Source organism: Chelonus insularis, unplaced genomic scaffold (genome assembly GCF_013357705.1).
Source record: "Chelonus insularis isolate UGA/USDA-ARS -01 unplaced genomic scaffold, ASM1335770v1 contig_547_pilon, whole genome shotgun sequence".
Taxonomy (NCBI): Eukaryota; Metazoa; Arthropoda; class Insecta; order Hymenoptera; family Braconidae; genus Chelonus; species Chelonus insularis.
Window position 1 is genome coordinate 50,389 of NW_023276635.1, and position 20,026 is coordinate 70,414.

Genomic DNA, 20,026 nt, shown 5'->3' on the forward strand with positions numbered 1-20,026 from the left:
TTATTTATAATGGTTATTAAAGTGATAAAAATTATAAGCAAATTATTGTATGCGGGTTAAAATGTTTAATGATTTTTATTCTTAAATTTAATTTAAAACAATTAAGTGAAATTAAATCATTAAACATATTTGAAGCAATTTCAGAATAAATTAATTGTTTCATTGCATTATGTGATTGTATAACGATCTATAATAAATTATTATACTCAATAATTAATTACCTATTCTTGAACGTTGTTAAAAATTATTTTTAAAAGAATTAAAAATAAAACAGTATATTATATGTATAAGAAAATTATTAACAGTATAAATGATTGGAAATTATAAAGTGTATTATCTATCTTGTCAATTATATATAAATATGAATCACTTATACACATATTCATATTTATATAGACAATAAGAGCAGCAGTCTGACAATATTACGTTTGTGCAAAATCAATAGAAAATGAATTAATGGAATGAATTGTCATAACTTCAATAAATTGAAATAAATTATCAATAAACACACAATACTTATTCACAGAATATTTTATATTATCATGTCAATATGTCAAGTATCGCATTCAAATTTCTACTTTTAATTAATTAGTGAGACACACAAATAATGCGTAAGCACTTATTCAAAATTGATTTTATTGTAAAAGTAAATATTGACGAAATTAATTTATTTAACTGCAGAATTGAAATCATTTAAAGATCGTTCATATATTTTCGTTTTATTATCATCGAGTAGTAATAACTGCAGTACACATTGAGATTTTGTTTAAAAAGTTTACAAGTTACAAGTTAATTTGCCTAATGCAAAAAATCTTTACCAAATATCTTTTTTTTCTACTAACTTCTAATTATTATTTCATCTTATTATTATTAATATTATTAATAATAATATTTGTAGTGTGTTATATTATTATTACAATCATGATAGCATTTTTTTATTAATATGTGCATAATTATTTATATGTGTATAGATGATTTATGATTTTTAAATTGCACGTTATATTTAAAAAAATGTATAGCACCTATAAGATTTTCTCGCTGCTACTATTAAAAAGACAGTTTATTACTAAATACGAGAAAGTCTCATTTCATATAATCTGTATATAATACAATTTATATATATATATTTATGTATATGTATATATAACAATTATAATTTTGTGTATGAAGTTTTTTTTTGTCGCATAAGAAGTTATTAAACAAATATTACATTTTTTTTTATTTTCTCTTTTATATAAATAAGTACATCGCCAGTCCTAATTATTATATTCATAATCGACCAACTTTTGGTAGTAGGGAACATTGAATAATTAATTTGCCTCAACGACCCGAATGCGAGTTTTTTTTCAAATACAAAGGATTTTTTTTACTCAAATTTTTCAATGAAATTATTATACGTTAATAATTATTTTAAGCTCAGTTGATGAACCTCTTGTTAACTGAGTATTATTGCTTTTCTTTGTTTATAAATAATTTTTATTGAACAACAATGAGTAAAATGGGCTTTTTTCCGTTTAGTTTCCATGCCAATATGAATGTGAAAAAAATTCGAATTACAAGAATATTCGTTTAGTTTAACTATTTGATCCATTTATAAAATTCATACATAAATTGAATAAATAATTATGGTTCGTTTTAAGGTAATAAATGTATTTAGATAATTTATGTGCTATACGTCATGTTGTTTATGCTTCTAATTTCTAACATTCTGCTGGTCCAATAATTATAATCAAAACGCAAAGCTCTGACGATCACGTCTGAGTGTTATTGATCGGGGTGATGATAATAATCTGTCGAGAAGTGACATAGCCTTATCGGTAAATCCTACCCATTGGTTGAACAATGCTGTTGATGTGACCTGACCAGTTAGACCAGTAACTGGTCGAATTAGCGAATGAACACGATATAGGAAGGTTTGCCCTAATAAGAGAGGATGTGGGAGATGCATGATAGTTATCGATTCATTAAGTAACATAGTCAAAATGTAATGTTTGTCTGTCTGTACAATGTATGTGGTTTACATACATTTATTGTATTAAGTATTATTGAAATGGTACCATTAATGGTGGTTGTAACAGAGAATAAATAAACTTCACGATTGTAAAATATAACAGTTATTATTAAAAACTTTTATGTTGTCAATAAACAACAATATCAAGTGATTTAAATTTTATTTTATAACTTGTTCACAGTTTATATCTTTTTTGCAACTGCTGGAAATAATGGGTATTTTTATTTCTCTTCAAATGTGACAATAAATTTTCTTAGTTTTATGACTTTGCAAAAATTAATATTCATGTGAGTGCTGATTATTTATTTTCCAAAGGTTATTTTGACTGTAAATTATGATTTATAGAAAAATATTTTTTTTCAATAACGAATCGTTATTATCACTAAGATGTTTTAAGAATAAAATATGTCAGTTATTTAAAGAAAATATATATCTTTTCTATCGTGTTTTTCACAATTCAAGAAACGTCTCCAACAACAGTGCGAGAGAAAATACTCTTAGTCCATTTATGCGTGTGAAAATACTAAGGAAATAACAAACTGATAAAAAATGTTATAAATATGTTGCATAGGCATTTGTATAATTTTATCGTTCATTTAAATCTGTCTTTATGAGTGCAAAGAAAACTTTTTGAGGATTGATATAGTTGCTACTTTATTTTACATTAGAAAATGAGGTTAGCTTTTATAGAAAAAGAAAAAGAAATATTCGAGAGAAAAATCATACACTGAATGTTATTTCTGTAAAATGTGTTGATTTTGGTTCAAAATATCTTAATGTTGATGAAAGTTACTTGGAACAAAAAAAAAATTTATTGATTACTTGTACAGAAGTATGTAAAGAATATAATTTAATAAATCTTTCACTGTAAATCCAAAGTGTGTTACAGTAAACATACCTAAACGTCTTCAATGTTGAACTCTACAAACAAACCATAGATTTTAACACACCTTGAAGCGTGTTAAAAATAACTACAAAGCTCTACACTGAAAAAAATTTATCGTTGTAGGAGTAATCCAAAGTTTAACCGAAGTAGATTGCCATCACACTAATCCTTATGTTTACTCTAATTATTTGGATAGTTGTTACAACTGTTTTTATAGCTATTTCTTGTATAGTAATTTGATATTGAACACGCTTAAGGTGTGCTATTTTAACACACCTCTGGTTTACAGTGTTTAAAATTGTGAAATCTCATTTGAAAATTGAAGAGCTATATTATGATGATTAACAGATTTTATTTTTGTGATTATTCTAAGAGGAGAAAAAGTTTTTAAAATTCTGTACGTTCAACATTAAATTCCTTGTTCGCAATATCATTGCTTATTCTTTATGAACTTACATCCATACATGTGTACATTTATTTACATTTACAGTAGATAGAATGCATGTCAACCGCCGCGAATATTCACAATTCGTCGCAATCGTCACTGGCATGTAGATTCAACGGAGCATGGAAGCTACTGCTGATGCAGTTGTGGCTCCAATTCATAAGATAATTGTATTTAAAGACAAAAGCAGTGAACAAGAACGAGAGATATAACTGAGAATGCTAGAATTGAAGGAGCTATTGTCAATTCAGAGATAATATCCTGATTTGTAGATTCGCAAGTACTTGATTGGAACGAATTCGCAATCGGGTCGGGGCTTAAGTTGGCTCGGCAAATTTCTAGGTAACACGCTCGGCGCGCTGCCACTTGAGGAATCGTCAATGTGAGTTCGTGCTTAATTCTACAGCAAAAGTTACCCTTATGAATTGTAATTCCGATTGGCTCCTACTCAAGACCCTCGAGAAATCTTGGTAGTTCACACTTTCACCCATTGTCCATGGGGTGTCTTCACCACCCGGTGCACTCAAGCTTCGATGTCTCTATTGTCCATAATAGTTTATACGAGTGATTGCTAAGACAATTCATTTGTAGAGTATCCTGCGGAATGCTCTACGAAATTCCTTGTTGAATACCGTGTATATCACTGGATTGAGGGCGGAGTTTATATAACCTAACCAGAATGCAATGACAAATGCCTGAGCGGGTATTTGAAGGTCAGAAAAAAGAGGCTTCACGATGTAGAGGAAGAAAAATGGCAACCAACAAGCTATAAAACTACCCATAATCAACCCTAGAATTAGAGTTGCTCGTTTTTCTTTTTTTCGAGCGATTCTTCTCTTTTCTCTCTCTGGATCCCGAGGCTTTGGTGGCTTCGTTTCTATCGGAGTTCCAGCATCCTTGTTGCCATGTCTTCCTCCTTCACCTTGATCCCGTTTTACTTTTCCTATCGCTTTACGACCAAATATAGGCCGACAAAGACGGAGCTTCAGTGGTTTCACTACAGCACATCTAGACACTACTCCGCTGTCTGATGACGATGGATCAAATTCTGACACCATGTCGACATCGATGCCCACACTTGGAGCACGACATCGAGTTGGAACACTCCCTTGGCTTGATTGGCCCTCACCCCCATTTACCGACAGGGTTGCCATTAGATTCGTCTTTTGCATCGGCATCACCATTGTTACCTATGACGCAATTAATTCCTTTTATAATTTATTGCAATCAAAAATTATTTAAGCATCTTTTCTAAGTTACATGATAGTTTTTTCTTAGGGAAAAAGAACCTGTCGATACTGTAGTTAGACCAATTTTATAGATTTGGGTATTGAGAATAATTGTCAAACTATTAAAGGATTAGCTACTATACTATTCTAAAAATTCAATATTGACTCGATATTTGTTGAATAGCATTAAAAATGGTGATAATTGTGAATTTTTGAAGAAAACTTATATGAGTTGATGGTTTTTCTCAAATTACTGACAATATATTAAAATTTATAATAATATATTTTTTAATTTTATTCATAAAGTCATTAATTATTTTATTCAGATTTTTCTGAAGTTATTCATTGAATATCTCTTTAGCGGTAAATAATTAAATTCTAATTGCAATTGAACCACCGATGAATATAAAGTGTAATAAAATTTCATTCAATTTCCTCTGAGTCATTAAAAATAGATAATTATATTTGAAGTAAAAAATATTAGCTTTTTTCTGAAAAATAAAGGACTTTTGCATAATTTTTTTTAACTTGTATCACCATTTTCGTTTTTTTTTTTCTTTTTTAAGTCTTTGATTGATTTATAGTTAAGTAATAATTTTCACCTTGAGTGTATCCTTGTCATCAATATTAGAAATACCTCCTCCACCAGGATCAGCCTCAGAAGTACTTACGTCACTAGCAAAGTCGCAAGTGACGATGGGAATTTGTACTGGTTGGTTTTCAATAGTTGCTACGTTTTCCAGGGTATTGATACTGGGTGTCAGTCGAGCTTCCGTTGCACTAGACTGAGTGAAGCTCGTTTGCCGGATGTCCGGCGACTCTGGCGGGGCCGTTGGCCGTGGTTTCAGTGGCTTCCGTATTCCTCGTCTCGCTCTTGCTTTAGCAGCAAAGTAAATGCGTATGTATACGAAGACCATGATGCATGACGGGATGTAGAAGCTTCCCAATGCGGAGTAAAGCACGTAACCAATGTCCTCTGACAGCTGAAATAGAACAGAGAATTGAGTGTGACAATAGAAAGTTATGGAGGCTATTTTTAAAATAAATCGATTTTATTCTTACGTTTTTAAGAGACTATTGCCATCATGAGGTTATAGATAACTCTATTTTTTAATGTTTTGTTAAAAATAGTTTTTACGTGCTTGAAAAATCTATTACAATTATGATAGATAACTGAAGGTAGAACTTTATAAGAAATAATGTTCGGACCTTTTTTACAAAAAATATTTTCTGGAGTAATTTGATGATAAAAAACTATTCAATCTTCCTTTTGAGGTGAAAAAACTCTTTATTGGGAAATAAATAGACTTTTTATTAATAAAAAATATTGGTTTTTTAATAGATGTGTTTTGAATGAATCATTAGTTAGTTTTCTGTCAGTGAATTAACATTGCATGGTCGTTGTTCATGTCCATTTATATTTATATTTATTTTAAATATGTTTTTTATCTTATATCCACAAATAAAATTAACATGGAAAAATTTTAACTAAACTTCCAGCAAGACTAGTAATGTACTGTATCGAAATGAAGTTCTTTCTCATAATCCATTTGTTAAAACTCTATTTTTGGAATCGGATAAAAAAAATAATTTTTCAATATTGAAGATATAATAAGGAAAAAAAGAAATATATTTTTTCCAGTTGATTTATGAGGATATTCTTCTAAGTTAAAATAATGTTTACATGTTTAACGTAACAAATAGAGGATAAAGGTTCAGTTTGTATGTGGGTGTGACGTCAGGTCTTTATGGTTGAGTAAGCTTTTTAAATCCTTTCCGCAACGCTGAGTGTAATCGCAAAAAGTACACCAGGATCGTGGATGGATCAAGTGGGTTCATGTACCCTCGTGTGTAGACTAGCAGCAAGAGGGAAAGAAAATGAGAATGATGGGGTGTATAGGACGATGATGAAGAGAGACAAAGAGAGAAAGAGATATGCAAAATATATAACAACCAATTCCGCAGGCGCAAAATGAAAATTCATGAAACTATGAATAATAATGTTAAGCGGCCGATGGGGGGTTAGAATACAAACGACGTAGAGAGATGCAATCCACGTATGTAGACAGGATCTCGCGTGAGAACTCAAGACCGTTCGTGTGTTATGGATAAAAATGTACTTGGTGAAGTATGCTGATGGTAGAAAGAAGAAATGAAACATACGCTAGCAATATTTATTAATCGACGAGTGTGATTTAAAATGTCACGATTTAAAATTCATTCTCATCATCCGTGGTGGTTTTATTAAAAATTCATATTAAAAAGCTTGGCAGAAGCGGTGAAAACTTTTTTCTATATATTTTTAAAGTCACATGACGTGGAATAACAAAAAAAAAATCAAACTGCATGGAGTAATACTTTTTTTCAAATTTTCCCCAATTTACTGACAAATATTTCAACATCAATTAATCTACTATAAAACAACCATTAATGATATAGCTCTTGGACAATGGTTTGATAAATGAAAATTATTCATATTATTTAAGAGGAATATTCTTCTAGTGTCGATCGTTTATTCTCATTTCTTAATGACAATAGGTAATAATAAAGGAATATAATGCATACCCTCTTATTGTAGAGACTCTTGAGTCTTCATGGCAAAAACGTACATACAACTCAAGAACTTGAGAATGAAAAACTAAGGGTGGAAAAGGGAATGTTGATAGTGAAAAAAAGACGAAGAAATTCCGAAGAAAAATAGGGTAAAAAAAGAACAAAAAGACATTTTCCTTGGCGTTCTCGACCTTCGATCTACCCTTGAAAAAGTAAAGCTAAAGCTGAAGAGTTAGAGGAAGTATAGTGAGAACATACGTTTGGTATTTTATCTTTTTTCTCTATTTCACTTTATTCTATCTTTCTTACTTTTCATTTTCACGTCTATTTACTCTGACCTACATCAAATTTCGCGCTTTATTGTTTATTCATTTTATCTTCATTTTACACCTCATTCATACCCTTCACATTTCGTCTTAAAATTCTCCATTCAAACTAACTGCTCAATTTTTCTTTTTAAAAACTTCTATGAATAACAAACAAATAAACTGGAAAAGTCATAACATTATTGAGAAATTGGTGGTCATTTTTTGATAAAATAATAGAAGAATTTTCCGCAAAAAATATGGCCTAATATTTCATATGATAAATTTTTTGGAAAATTACCAAGTCTGGTAGACAGACAGTAGTCAGAACAGACAATACAATAAACGGTGAATCATTAAAAAAGAATTTTCAATGTATTCTATGGTCTAGACGCGTGATTGTTAGAGGTATGTATACTGAGTTTCACTCCAATTAAATTCAACGACTTGAAAAAGCCGTTGGGTATGAGATGCCAGACCTACGCGTGCTTCGTAGCTATCAAGAAGCTGAAGAGCTTGTGGTGATACGTACGAGATGATTCCAAGTGTAGGGATGACGGTGACCCAATTAAATTCCACATTCCAGAGATTGTAGTAAAGGAAGAGTATAAAATCAAGCAGGTGGATAGATAAAAAACGAAAAGAATCTCGTTACATTTCCTTTCTACTCTGCCTTCATCTGTATACACATCGCTTTCTCACTCATTCATTATAGCTTTTTGTATTTCTTTTTCACACTTTTATGCACAACCAATAGTCGTCTTTTCCAATGAATGTTAATGTTGAATGATGCTTTCTAGGTATTTTGCATGGATCAGAACTTTTAATTAACGTCGACACTCCATGGGTATTGATTACCTATCTTTTTGTTTTCTTTTTTTTTGTCGACAAATTTGCTATTTAGTCTCTTAAATTGTGTTTGTACTGTGCCTTCAATATTTTACTATGAAGAGTGAACTAATGTACTTTAATGAGCATATTGAATATGTTTATTTGATTGCAAATAAATCTAATAAAGGTTAAATATAAAGGCTTGTGTAAATGATCAAATTAACTCCTAATTACAATACTCAGTTTATGTCAAAAAGTTCTACTTGCCTAATGGCGCCGTTAAACTCTATTCAATTGAATAAAGTTTAGCCATAAATGCATATAATAGCATTTTTGAGAATTCTAACTGGTTTGAGTGAAGTTAGGATGCCTAATCATTTTCATCATTTATTAAGGAATATTCGTTTTTATCGAATAAAACAACTTGGTAATATAAAATAAACTTTTCGCTTGTATTTTAACTATGTTTAAGCAATTGGTTTTCTCGTAGATGTCGATGCTCTTAGTAAAAAATGAATTCTAAAAATAAAAAACAAAATTGAGTTATAAAAACGTAAAGGTTTTTTTCAGTAAAAGTTAATAAATACAATTCTTAAGAAGTTTCGTGACTTCGAATTTTTTTTATAATTCATAAAAGTCACTTATATTTGATTGTTGTTCTTTATTTATCAATAGAAAAAAGAATAAAGTTTTTTATTTCCTTTGTGTGGTGTTGAAAAATGACTTATTTATGATATGGATCTCGACAGAAATAAAGTAAAATCGATAAAAAAGTCCTTTAGCAAACTAAATTAATTGAGAGTTTAAAATTTCCACTTTTATTACCTCCATTAATTTTTCTGATGCCATAATGCATGAATACTCAATGTGTTGATTGATATGTAAATTTCTTGGGTAATATGTTTTTCGTGTTTACTCAGATAATTTAAATACACTTTTGTGCTTAAATTAATTTTTTTTACTAAAATACGATCTTGAGTTATCGTCCTCATCTGTATTTATTTGTAATTTTACTTATTTTGATAGTTTCAAATTAAACATGATTCTGTTGTTGGTTGCGTATAAAAATTATCCTGAAATCGAAGGTTTTTTGTGTTTTTTATAGTATCGACCCAAGTATATTTTTTTTACTTTGAATATTATTTCACTTCTTGAAATGAATTTTGTGACCAAATTAAATATACATTTACGTACAAAATTAGGACATATAGTGGAAAAAGAGTCAAGAGAGATAATTATCTTTTAGGTAATAGTTATTTTCAACTTTGAGAAGGGTTGAGAATCCTGCTGGCTCAATAAGATGGATCGAAACTCAAACATTCGTAATTGTTGTAGTAATTCATTAAATCATAAATTATTGTTGATTGAGTACATGCTAAATATTACGTGCAACATAATAGAAGATTTGATTAAGTTTGTTAAAAAGTAAATTTGTTAGATGACGAACTCAAATATATAAAAAATACATCATAATTGAGGTTCCTGCCGTTAGTATTGTTAGAGAATGATTTCATTGACCAATTAATTAATTTTTTTTGTTTAGTGATTATTTCTATATAAAAATTTTAATTCAAATTTACTTTTTACTTTCTTTGGTTCGAATTACATCTATTGCAGAGTAGTAGAATAAGCGGTCGTTATTTTTTTGTACTAGTTATACACTAAAAACATTTAGGATGTTTCGAATTTTTAATTTAATTTGATAGATTTTTTTTTTTAATTTAGTTACAAAAGTCGTTTATGAGTAAAACATTTTAAATTTTCTATAAAATGCGTAAAATTAAATCTGATTAAAAATTATAAAATTTTTAAAACTATTCATAAAGTAAATAAAGTTTCACATCGAGTTACAATAATGAAAATTTTTGATTATTTTCTAATAAGAAATACAATTGCATAAAAAATTAATTCCTGTAATCGGTTCGATCCGATCCAATTAGTTTTATTCGATAAGAGTTGATCTAACCAGCTCAAGGCTTAACTTTGATCAGCAATGATCGATCCATAAATTCAAAATCTTACAAACTGAGTTTTAAGAGGTTAATTTGAATTCAACTGAGTCCAAGTAATTGTATTATCAAAACAAGTTTTACGGTCAAGATTCAGTAAAATATATCTACCTCTGCTCAACTGCGGAAAATCTATTCCAGGATATGAAAATTTTTATTTATCGAGACATTTTTATATACAAGTTTCTACCGACAATTTTTATTGTACGTTTTGTCGTGAAAGGGATTGTTGGTTATGAGCAAAGGGCTATATAAATGTATATTTTGAGAGAGTAGGACATAACAGCGGTATGAGAAAGGTGCTTTCAAAGTGAAATTTAATTTATGTAAATTTATAATGTGCAAGCACTTTGCGGTTTATTCATGGAAACCAGTGGATTCATTGTCTTCGTCTAGTAGTTGTCTTGCTCTATGTTGCTTCCTCTCTTATCATTATTGCATCCCCTACCTCTCTACCGGTGAGTGGTATAGTTCCTTTACTGGTAGACGACCTGAAACCTTTAGTCCAGACCGCGTCGCGGATCGTCCGTACGTGCTTCTGCAAAAAGAGCGTGCTAATGTTCTCGCTCGTCCGACCTGGTCTGTTGGAAAGCTTCCGGCGATTTAGCTGTGGGTAAATTGCACCACCACGAAAACGACATGAGGAAGAAGAATGATAGGGTAAGGTGTGCACTGTATCCGCCCCATCATCTCATACACTTCTCATGATGAATAAATCACATCTTGTACCTATTTGTGCTTCCAGTTATTTTCTACTTATATTTTTGGATTTTCTGCTACTATTAAGTACCCATTTTTGATTGATTTGTATGAAACTAATGCTGATTAATTTTTACGTTTCTTAACATTTGTAGAAACTTTTTAAGCCAGTGTCTGGACAGTGGCCCAATTTAGGGAAATGGCTATTTAATAATACCAATTCAATATCATTCCACGAGCATTTGGTATTTAAATCTAAACTTTTTTAGAACGATAATCTTTACATGATTTAAACTGTGCTCAATATTTATTAAAATATACTGATGATGGTGAGATGATAATTTGAATTTTTTAACTGATAAAAAATCAGTCTCTTAATTTTCAATATACTTCGATTATTGACTAACTTCATATGCCGATGTAAATTCATAAGATACTTTCATCGATATTCTGCCAGTAGTTTTTTCTGAATAAGACCATTGACTTCTTAAACTCGAGAGTTCCTTATTTATACATGGAAAAAAATTGTGCTTATGCCAGGCATTAAAACAGTATCTGGTCGAGCAACAAATTGATTTATTATGAGCATAGTTCAATTCAATCTTTGTTTATTAAAATTTAAAATCAATAATAAATTTCAAATAGTTTATTTTTTGTTTTATTAGTGTCTTATTAGTCTGTAGGAATAAAAATAGTAACATATGATTCAATAAGAAAATTCATTATCTAATGATGACAACAGTTACTCTTCTAAATACGAAAATGGACATAATTTTTCAGTTTATTAAGCTTTTACCACCTCTAACTTCAGATTTGTTTTTCATCTGATTAAATTCAGTATTTTATACTTTAGTCGTTGAGGGTTTTTTTTCGATAGCGGTCTTGCTCGTAAATACAACCAATATAATAAAAAAAACACTGAAGTGGTAAGTAGGATAAAATATTAGATAGACGTAGAGGAAAAATATAAAATCCAAGGGCTTTTTGGTTTGTCGACTGAAAGATCGACAGTTGGACGACTAGTACAAACTCTAACAGCAATCACTTGTCGTTCAACATGTCTTTCTTATTTCACATTCTTTATTCTAAACTTATTTGCTGCTACAAAAACTTCTTCATAAAATATCGATTCGATGAATCAACATAGCTTTTTCAAAATAAAGTGTAAGTATATACTTGTAAGTAATTCATAAATTAATCCTCTTTAAATAATTTTAGAAATAAAATAAGGAATCAGTGGATTTCAAAGTAAATAAACATTGTTCTATTGATTTCTTTTTTTATTTTATATTTTTACTTTTTTTAGCTTATGCTAAGCTCACATCATCCCTCTTCTTCCGATTTACCTTTTTTTTATCTACTCTTTATTTTTTAATGTTTTTCTCTTATTCACAATGATCAGATTATTTGCATTATTTACCGCAAATTAAATTGATTAAAACTATTTTATTTTCGCATTTGAGTGGACTTCAAATTACTGAGACATCAATATCATTTGTTTCTTTAGCAATTCAAGAATTTTTTTGTTCTATTTAAACAGCGTTATATGTATAAAAAAAATGATATCGTTATGGAAGAATGATAAGTAACTTCGCATTAAGTTTACAATTTCTGTGTCAACATAAAAAGAAGGTAAGAAAAATGAAAAAATAGACACTATAAAGTGTTAGAAAAACAGGTAGATCTAGACCACGAGCTTAGTGTGGGTACTCGAAGAAAAGTTGAAGAGCAGTATGAAATTGTAGAGTACCACCTAGGCTTTGCACGAGTTCGTTATTTCAGGTGTCTCGTTATATGATGCCTACGGCATTTTCTCTCACACTGACAACGATATACGCATCCTCTTACACATGTTGGAGCTATAAAACATGTAACTATGAAAATATGAACACAAGTCATACTTATTCCAACAGCATAGTAATCCTGATAACATAAATGATTCAGTTGACATATGAATTCTTCAAGTATGCCATAGTAAGATCATTTTCATTAATTGTTCTGATTATAAAAATTTTATTGTATCTAAAACTAATATGAGATAGATTTTTTTATAAATTTGTTGATAAGATTATTTGGTAAATGAAATATTTATCGAAATTATATTTAACAGTAATGAATTAGGCAACTTATATTATTGAACAAATATTTATTATTTATTATCGTGGTGAGTTTACATTTTAAATATTTTTATTTTAAGATTTTTTTTTTTTTAATTTGACTATATAAATTACAATCTGTTAATGTTCAACAATGAGTAATTGGTATGACTTTTGTACTATTTTAAGGAGGTCATCCATTGAGTCACTCCTTGTTTTTTTTTTATTTTTAGATTTTTAGATGAGAAAGAAGGGAACTAAAATGTGGAGTTACCTTATGACCATAATGCTGTAAATAGAAGTACTATGGGCTGTGCTCCAGGTGTTGAATCGGTTGACGAGACCTATCGGTTTGAACTTCTTCAGTCTTCTTATAATTTGCTCTTCATTGAACAGGTCTGTTGTGAGTGCGTTGGGATGAATAATCATCCTGTCTCTGTAGTTGGAGCTTAACCTGCTTATTGTTTCCTGGACCGTTTCCATGTCCAGGTCTCAGTGGATATTAGCATTAGAGACGTACCAGAAGGCATTTACTATTGTTCTGAGGGCTTTCGACTGGAAGCGTTGAATTATCTCGATGTTGGAACTGCTTGCTGTGCCCCACAGTTGTATACCATAAGTCCAGATAGGTTTGATGATTACTTTATATATAATGAGCTTATTATAAAGTGATAATTTGGACTTTCTGTGGATCAGCCAGTACATTTTCTCGAACCTCAGCTCCAATTCTGCTCTTTTCTTTTTGACATGTTTCCTCCAGGTCAATCTTTGGTCCAGATGCAGGCCTAGGTATCGTACTTCTTCGACTGTTGGTAGCTCCCGGTTGTATAGAAGCACTGTTGGCCATCTTTCAGTTCTGGTGGTGAAGGTCATATGGACTGATTTCGTTTCGCTTGCTCTTATTCTCCACTTTTCCAGCCATGTTTGGATTTCTTCCAGTTCATTTTAAAGTATCTCTGAGGCTATCAGCGGATTTTCGTGTACCGCTAGCACTGCTGTATCGTCGGCGAAGGTTGCGATTGTAACGTCGCTTCTAACTGACAGGCCGGCTGTGTAAATTGTGTACAGGACAGGCCCAAGGACACTACCTTGTGGTACTCCAGATTTGATAGTGTGCAGTGTTGATGTGCTTTCTCCATATTTTACTTGAAATTTCCTTCCTCTGAGGTAGGATTGGAGCAGTATGTAGAACTGGGGTATGTGCTGCTTGATTTTATATAACAGTCCTTCATGCCAGACCTTGTCGAAGGCCTGCTGAATGTATTAAAGACTCGATGGACTTGCTCGATTGTGGAGTGCTTGTTCCTGAATCCAAATTGATGATCTGGAATCAATTCTCCCTCCTCCAATGCTGGTTTGATTCTTACTAGTAGGAGTTTTTCGAACAGCTTGGAGATGGTGGGCAGCAGGCTAATTGGTCTGTATGAAGTTGCGTCGTTTGGCGGTTTTTCTGGCTTAGCTATCATAATGATCTGGTATGTGTTGTATCCTTATTACAGCATTAAATAGAGAAGTTATGTGTACTATGCATTTTTTTTATATTTCTTTTAGGATTTTTGTACCAGTAACATGGGTAGGGGGCTGGTGAGGAACTCTGTTACCTCTACGTGTTCTATGGCCGTTGGTAGTGGTGTGAACACTTTGGCTAGATGTTCATCAAATACTTCTGTTTTGTCTTCATCACTTCTGGCCCATTGTCCATTGCTCTTCCTTACAGGAGGAGATTGTTGTTGTGGCTGTCTTAGCCTCTTAGTCACTTTCCAGAGCAAGTAGTCAGTTTCCACTGTGTTTGTTAACTGGAAGAGATTGTACTCGATGGTCTCATTTGTAAAAGTTTTTATTGTTTTTTTGAGCTCTTGGGACGCATGGTTAAACTCCTTTTTATCTACTGGATTTCTGCTTAACTGCCAGCGTTTTCTGAGCTTCCTCCTCTCGGCAATTTTTGTTTTAATTTCTGTTGGATAATTGATTATGTTTTTTTCATCATCATCTGGTGGAGTGGCTGCTCGTATCGAGTCTTGTATTAGTTGGGTAAGGTTTTTGGCTGCTTCTTCGATTTTTTTGAGAGAGCTGTTTAACTTGATTTGCTGGTCGACTTTCTCTCTGAATGCTTCCCAGTTCGTCTTATTGTTGTAGAGTTGGGTATTTTTTTTCCTGTGGATCACTCCAGAGCTCAATGTGAGCTTGACTGGTGTATGGTCAGATGAGAGATCTAGACTAGGTTCTATCAGCGTGTAGTTCTTGTTGATTCCTTTAATGATGAAGAAATCCAACAAGTCTGGTATCTTATTTGTGTCTGTTGGCCAGTATGTTGGCTGCCTCGTAGATAAGAAGTCACAGTTATTGTCCCACATGGCCTTGAGTAGTTCTTTCCCTTTTGTTGTTGTTAATCTGGAGCCCTAGTGAGTGTTCTTTGCGTTATAGTCTCCTCCTGCAATGTAGCGATCTCCAAGTGTATCGAAGAAATGTTGGGAGTCTTCTTTCTTTATATTGTGTCTTGGGGGGCAATATATAGCTGAAACGACTATGGGCCCTTGTTGCCAGTCTTCTACCATCACAGACGTCGCTTGCAAGTGCTCTTTTGAGTATTTTGAGTGTTCATAATGTTTAATAGAGTTTCTTATAATTACAGCCGTGCCTCCATGGGCAGTTCCGTCGGGGTGTTGGGTACTGTACGTTCTATATCCTTGGACTTTTATGTAGCTTTTCGTGGTGAAATGCGTTTCTGCGATTAGCATTATATCTATTTTATTTATTTGGAGATATGTAGACAAGTCTTGGTTGTGTTGGATCAATTCGTTAGCGTTCCATATTACAATATGGTAGAATGGGGTCATTTCGATTTCTGAGACTGCGTTAATACCGTTGTCAATAGTTTGACTAGAGTGTTTAGAAGCTCCGTTTGTTGGCTGAGGATTGTTTTGAATTCTGTTAGTATCTTTTCCATTGATGTTGGTGTATGAGGCTGGTTTAAGTTATTTATGTGCGTGTTTCCTCTTACGGCTTGTTCGTAGCTATGGGTATTGTTAGGTGTCATTGGCGTGTAAGTTGCTGTTGGTTGGTGATTACCTGTGTCTTGATTGTGGTTTACCCTTGATCTATGCCAGTGTGATTTTTGTGTGCCAAAGTTTTTTTTTTCAAGCACTTCTTTATATATCTTGCAACCTTTGTAGTTTGCTGTGTGGCTGCCTTCGCACAGTGCACAGGTTGCGGGGGTGCTTTTGGCTTTCATGCAAGTTTCGGAGCGGTGTTCTCCTCCACATTTGACGCACCTGAATTCCCTTCTACAATATGTTTCGGTATGCCCGTATCTTTGATACCGGCTATCTGTACTATCTCGTTTTTTTTCTTGGTGGTTTAATTTGTATTCTGGAATTTAATAGCAGGTCGATCTTATATACTTCTTTATTGTTTTGGTCCAATTCGAGGTCCACGAAGAAGAGAGGAAGGGGTGTTTTTGTTTTCCTGTGGCGTATGTTCATGACGTTGTGTACTTTTTGGCTATGTTTTTCTAGCTCTCGTTTGATTTCATCGGGAGAAGTTGAGGGATGGAGAGATCTTATAACCACCCTGTAGGCTCTTTGCGATTTGAGCTGGTAGGTATGGTAGAGTGCTCTTGATTCGTCTAGTTAGTGTACGATTTTTCTGTATGTAGTATCGTCTTTAGCCATCAGTTTTAGCTGTCCATTACTGTCGATCATTTTGTACTTGTAGTCCTCTGTTTTGATGACTTTGTTCAGTGATTTGATTAGTTCATCTATTGATTTGACATCAGGTATGAAGATAGGAGGGGGCTTTAGCACGCTGTTATTTACATTGGCTGCTGTGTTAATGGGATTAGTACCAATGTCGTTACCTTGGCTCAAGACTGAGTACCTATTGCTTGTACAGATGCCGGGGTTCTCATCTTCACTCACAATTACGTTGTTGTTTGAGTTTTTTCTTTGGCGTTTCCTTCGCGGTGCTTGCCACGATGGTGAGCGATTAGGATCGTTAGTGCTGGGTGCATTAGACACTTCCATGCGTGTTATGATGACGCCTTAGCGTCCATCGTTCATGGTGTTGCTTGTTTTGTGTGGTAGTTTTGTGGGTGAGCAGATCCTTGGGAATTTTGCTGTACAGAGGATGATACCCCGTTTTCCCTTAGCTGGTTTATTTTTTCCATAATGCTTAATTCTCCTCCACAACTATCTTCGTGCATTTCTCAGTACTTTGTGACGCGTTGGTCACAACGCACCGCACTTCACATTTATCACTCTTTTTCACGTTACTTTTACTTTATTATTTACTAGTTAGCTGGGCACACACACGTCTGTCTCTATTGACGACTAGAGCCGAACTCATTTAAAGATGAAAATATTTTCAAATAAATCATGAAGATATTAAGTTTAAATAATTTTCAGTAATTAATTATCACAATATTTCATACAACAATTTGTCAGAGCGTTTTATTGGAATAATCAATTAATTTATGATCTTTGACGAATGTTAACTTGAAAATAATCAATATTCAATTTTGTCAAGTGATCATGTAAATAATTAATTGTGCTTGTTTATATTAATTATATTACTTTTATTATAATGTTAATAGCCCAGAAATTATTAATTTGGTTGTGTTCAAAACGTGTGACTGAATATAAACCAACGATTTGTACTGTGAGAGTTAAAATCTGCACCTAAATATTGGCCATATATTATTTATTTGTGCCAATTTGATGATCATCATTTTCAAGGGTGAACAGAAATCAGAATGAATAGAAATTCTATTATAATTTAAATATTTTTTTGTATAATACTTCACTTTTATGTAAATAGCTTATTTATTAATGATTGAAATTTTTGTTAAGATGGGATTGTTTACAATTTTAAGATTACTAAAGTTCTCTATTATTATTCAACATCAAGATCAAACTATACAGAATATATTAAAACTCTGTTGAATACATGGAAATTGTTGACTTCCTGCTCTGTAATGGGATAAAAGTTTTGAACCTACATGAATAAATTGAAATTTCGTGAATATATTCTACCCTTCCTAACATCTTCTACACATGATTTAGTATTCGAATTTTATTGTTTATGAAAAGAAATGAATCAAAAGGAGTTTAGCACATCATTATATCAAAATCATTTAAATAATTTTGTCACCAATGAAATTGTAATTAATTTTTTAAAAATCAATAATTTAACCCAATAATTTATCGTTGGAAACATATTGATTTGCATACACACTTATATAAATCTCTCTTTCATGAGAACATCATTTACTTCCGAATAAATAGATTCTAGCACAGCTAATTAGAACAGTCACTTCACGTAGGGCGATATATTTTGGTGCTTAAATCGAACCTCAGGATATAAATTAACTTTATTGTTGCTTAAAGTGGATTTTCGTCCTTTATAAATATATATATATATATATATATATGTATATAATAGTAGTTGAGAAGAAATACGGTTTCAAAAAATTATCTTTAGATTAGATTGTATAACTAAATTCGATAGTCTTCATCGTAGCCAACGTAAAATTTCTTCCGCTTAAATTTAAATTGTTTATGGGCCCAAATCTATCAAATTTTTAGATAAAAAAATTAGATAGATATTTTTCACAGAGATTATTCAATCATTTATTATTATTTTTTTAGTCCATCAATTAAATCAATTTACTCCGTGCTAATCTCTTCATTGAAAATAAATTAATTAACTGCCATAAATGTAATGAATATGAATTAATATTTTACTAATTCAGTATTTTCTACTCTGTTAATTTATTTTTTGACTATTATTATTATCATCTTGCGATTCGTCAAAGGTGTCTGGCTAGGGATCCCAGGGCTCCGATCCACCTGGGGCCTGACCAGACGGGATTATCCTGCAGATACCCGACTCCCTCAGGTTTGAGGGTGAGCCGGGGCTGCAGCCGTTCAGTCAAAATTTTTACAATTTTGCCGTAGTCAGGCTGAGATTCTCGCGGCTCGTATGCAGAGGGCAGTCATCCTTGGTTCTCTCCGAATCCTGAGATGTTTGTAAAACAATTATTATTATTATTATTTTTTTTATTTTTTATTATTTTTCAGTGAATAAAATTATCACGTATTAATTTCAAAAATATTCAAAAATTTAATGAAACTAAATTTACAAATAAACACGTACAAAATGAGGTAGATACATTGAGAAGCAAATTATTACAAGTAGTAACACTAATGATTTGATCAGCCCAACGAATCTTTTAATCGCTCATTTACTTTGTAGCAGAGTTGGCTGAAGTCTTGATACAGCAAGGATTCGTCAGTAATTCGCTTAAACTCCTTTTCTCAAAAACTGCCGAATGAAACACGAATTCCAAATACCTTGATCTTTCATTTCTACTGGGAGTTACCGAAGATTTCCGATTGCATCTCTCTTCTCGTTTACTTACTTGAAAAGGAATCAAATAAAATAAGGTAGAGCTTTGCTTGGAGGTAATCCGTCTGCTCTACGAAGAGTTTCCGGTGGTTTTTCATTTCACCCTTCTTTTTTTCCTGACAACCTTCTTTTTCTTTCCCTCTAGTTGGTTCGTTTGCACTTTATTCTTCCTTCTTGTCTATTTTTTGTATTGCTGCTTTGAAACTTAGAACGTTTCTTTGGTCCAAATATCCTTTAAAGACTGAAAGCACTTATCCGCAGGCGATAAATCTGATACGTATCATAATTTACTGCTGGCAACGTTTTAAACATATACGAGGGAAATCATTTTTACGAGGAATAAACTGCCTCAAGAAATATTTTTTAGATTGATTTTATGATAAGACCAAATGTCTGGTTTATTAACAATCACAAATTATCGAATAGAGCTTTACTTTAAATGAATAATAAATTTTTTCAGATAACATATCTGTTTAGTCAATTTATGTTTTAAAATATTTCAGCGAAATAAAATTTATCAGAGCAAAAAAAATAAACTTGCTAGAGATAATATTTCG

At 31.9% G+C, this 20,026-nt stretch overlaps 1 protein-coding gene across 1 annotated transcript; it reads right to left on the reverse strand.

Annotated features, from left to right (window-relative positions):
* Positions 1–1,042: 1,042 nt before the first annotated feature.
* LOC118070156 (alpha-2B adrenergic receptor-like) lies at positions 1,043–19,330 on the reverse strand. Its single transcript, XM_035088588.1, has 3 exons — positions 19,310–19,330; positions 5,174–5,554; positions 1,043–4,532 (listed from the first exon to the last, which is right to left on the reverse strand). The coding sequence occupies exons 2-3, from the start codon at positions 5,486–5,488 to the stop codon at positions 3,924–3,926; spliced, it is 924 nt and encodes a 307-aa protein (XP_034944479.1). The 5' UTR covers positions 5,489–5,554; positions 19,310–19,330; the 3' UTR covers positions 1,043–3,923.
* Positions 19,331–20,026: the final 696 nt, after the last annotated feature.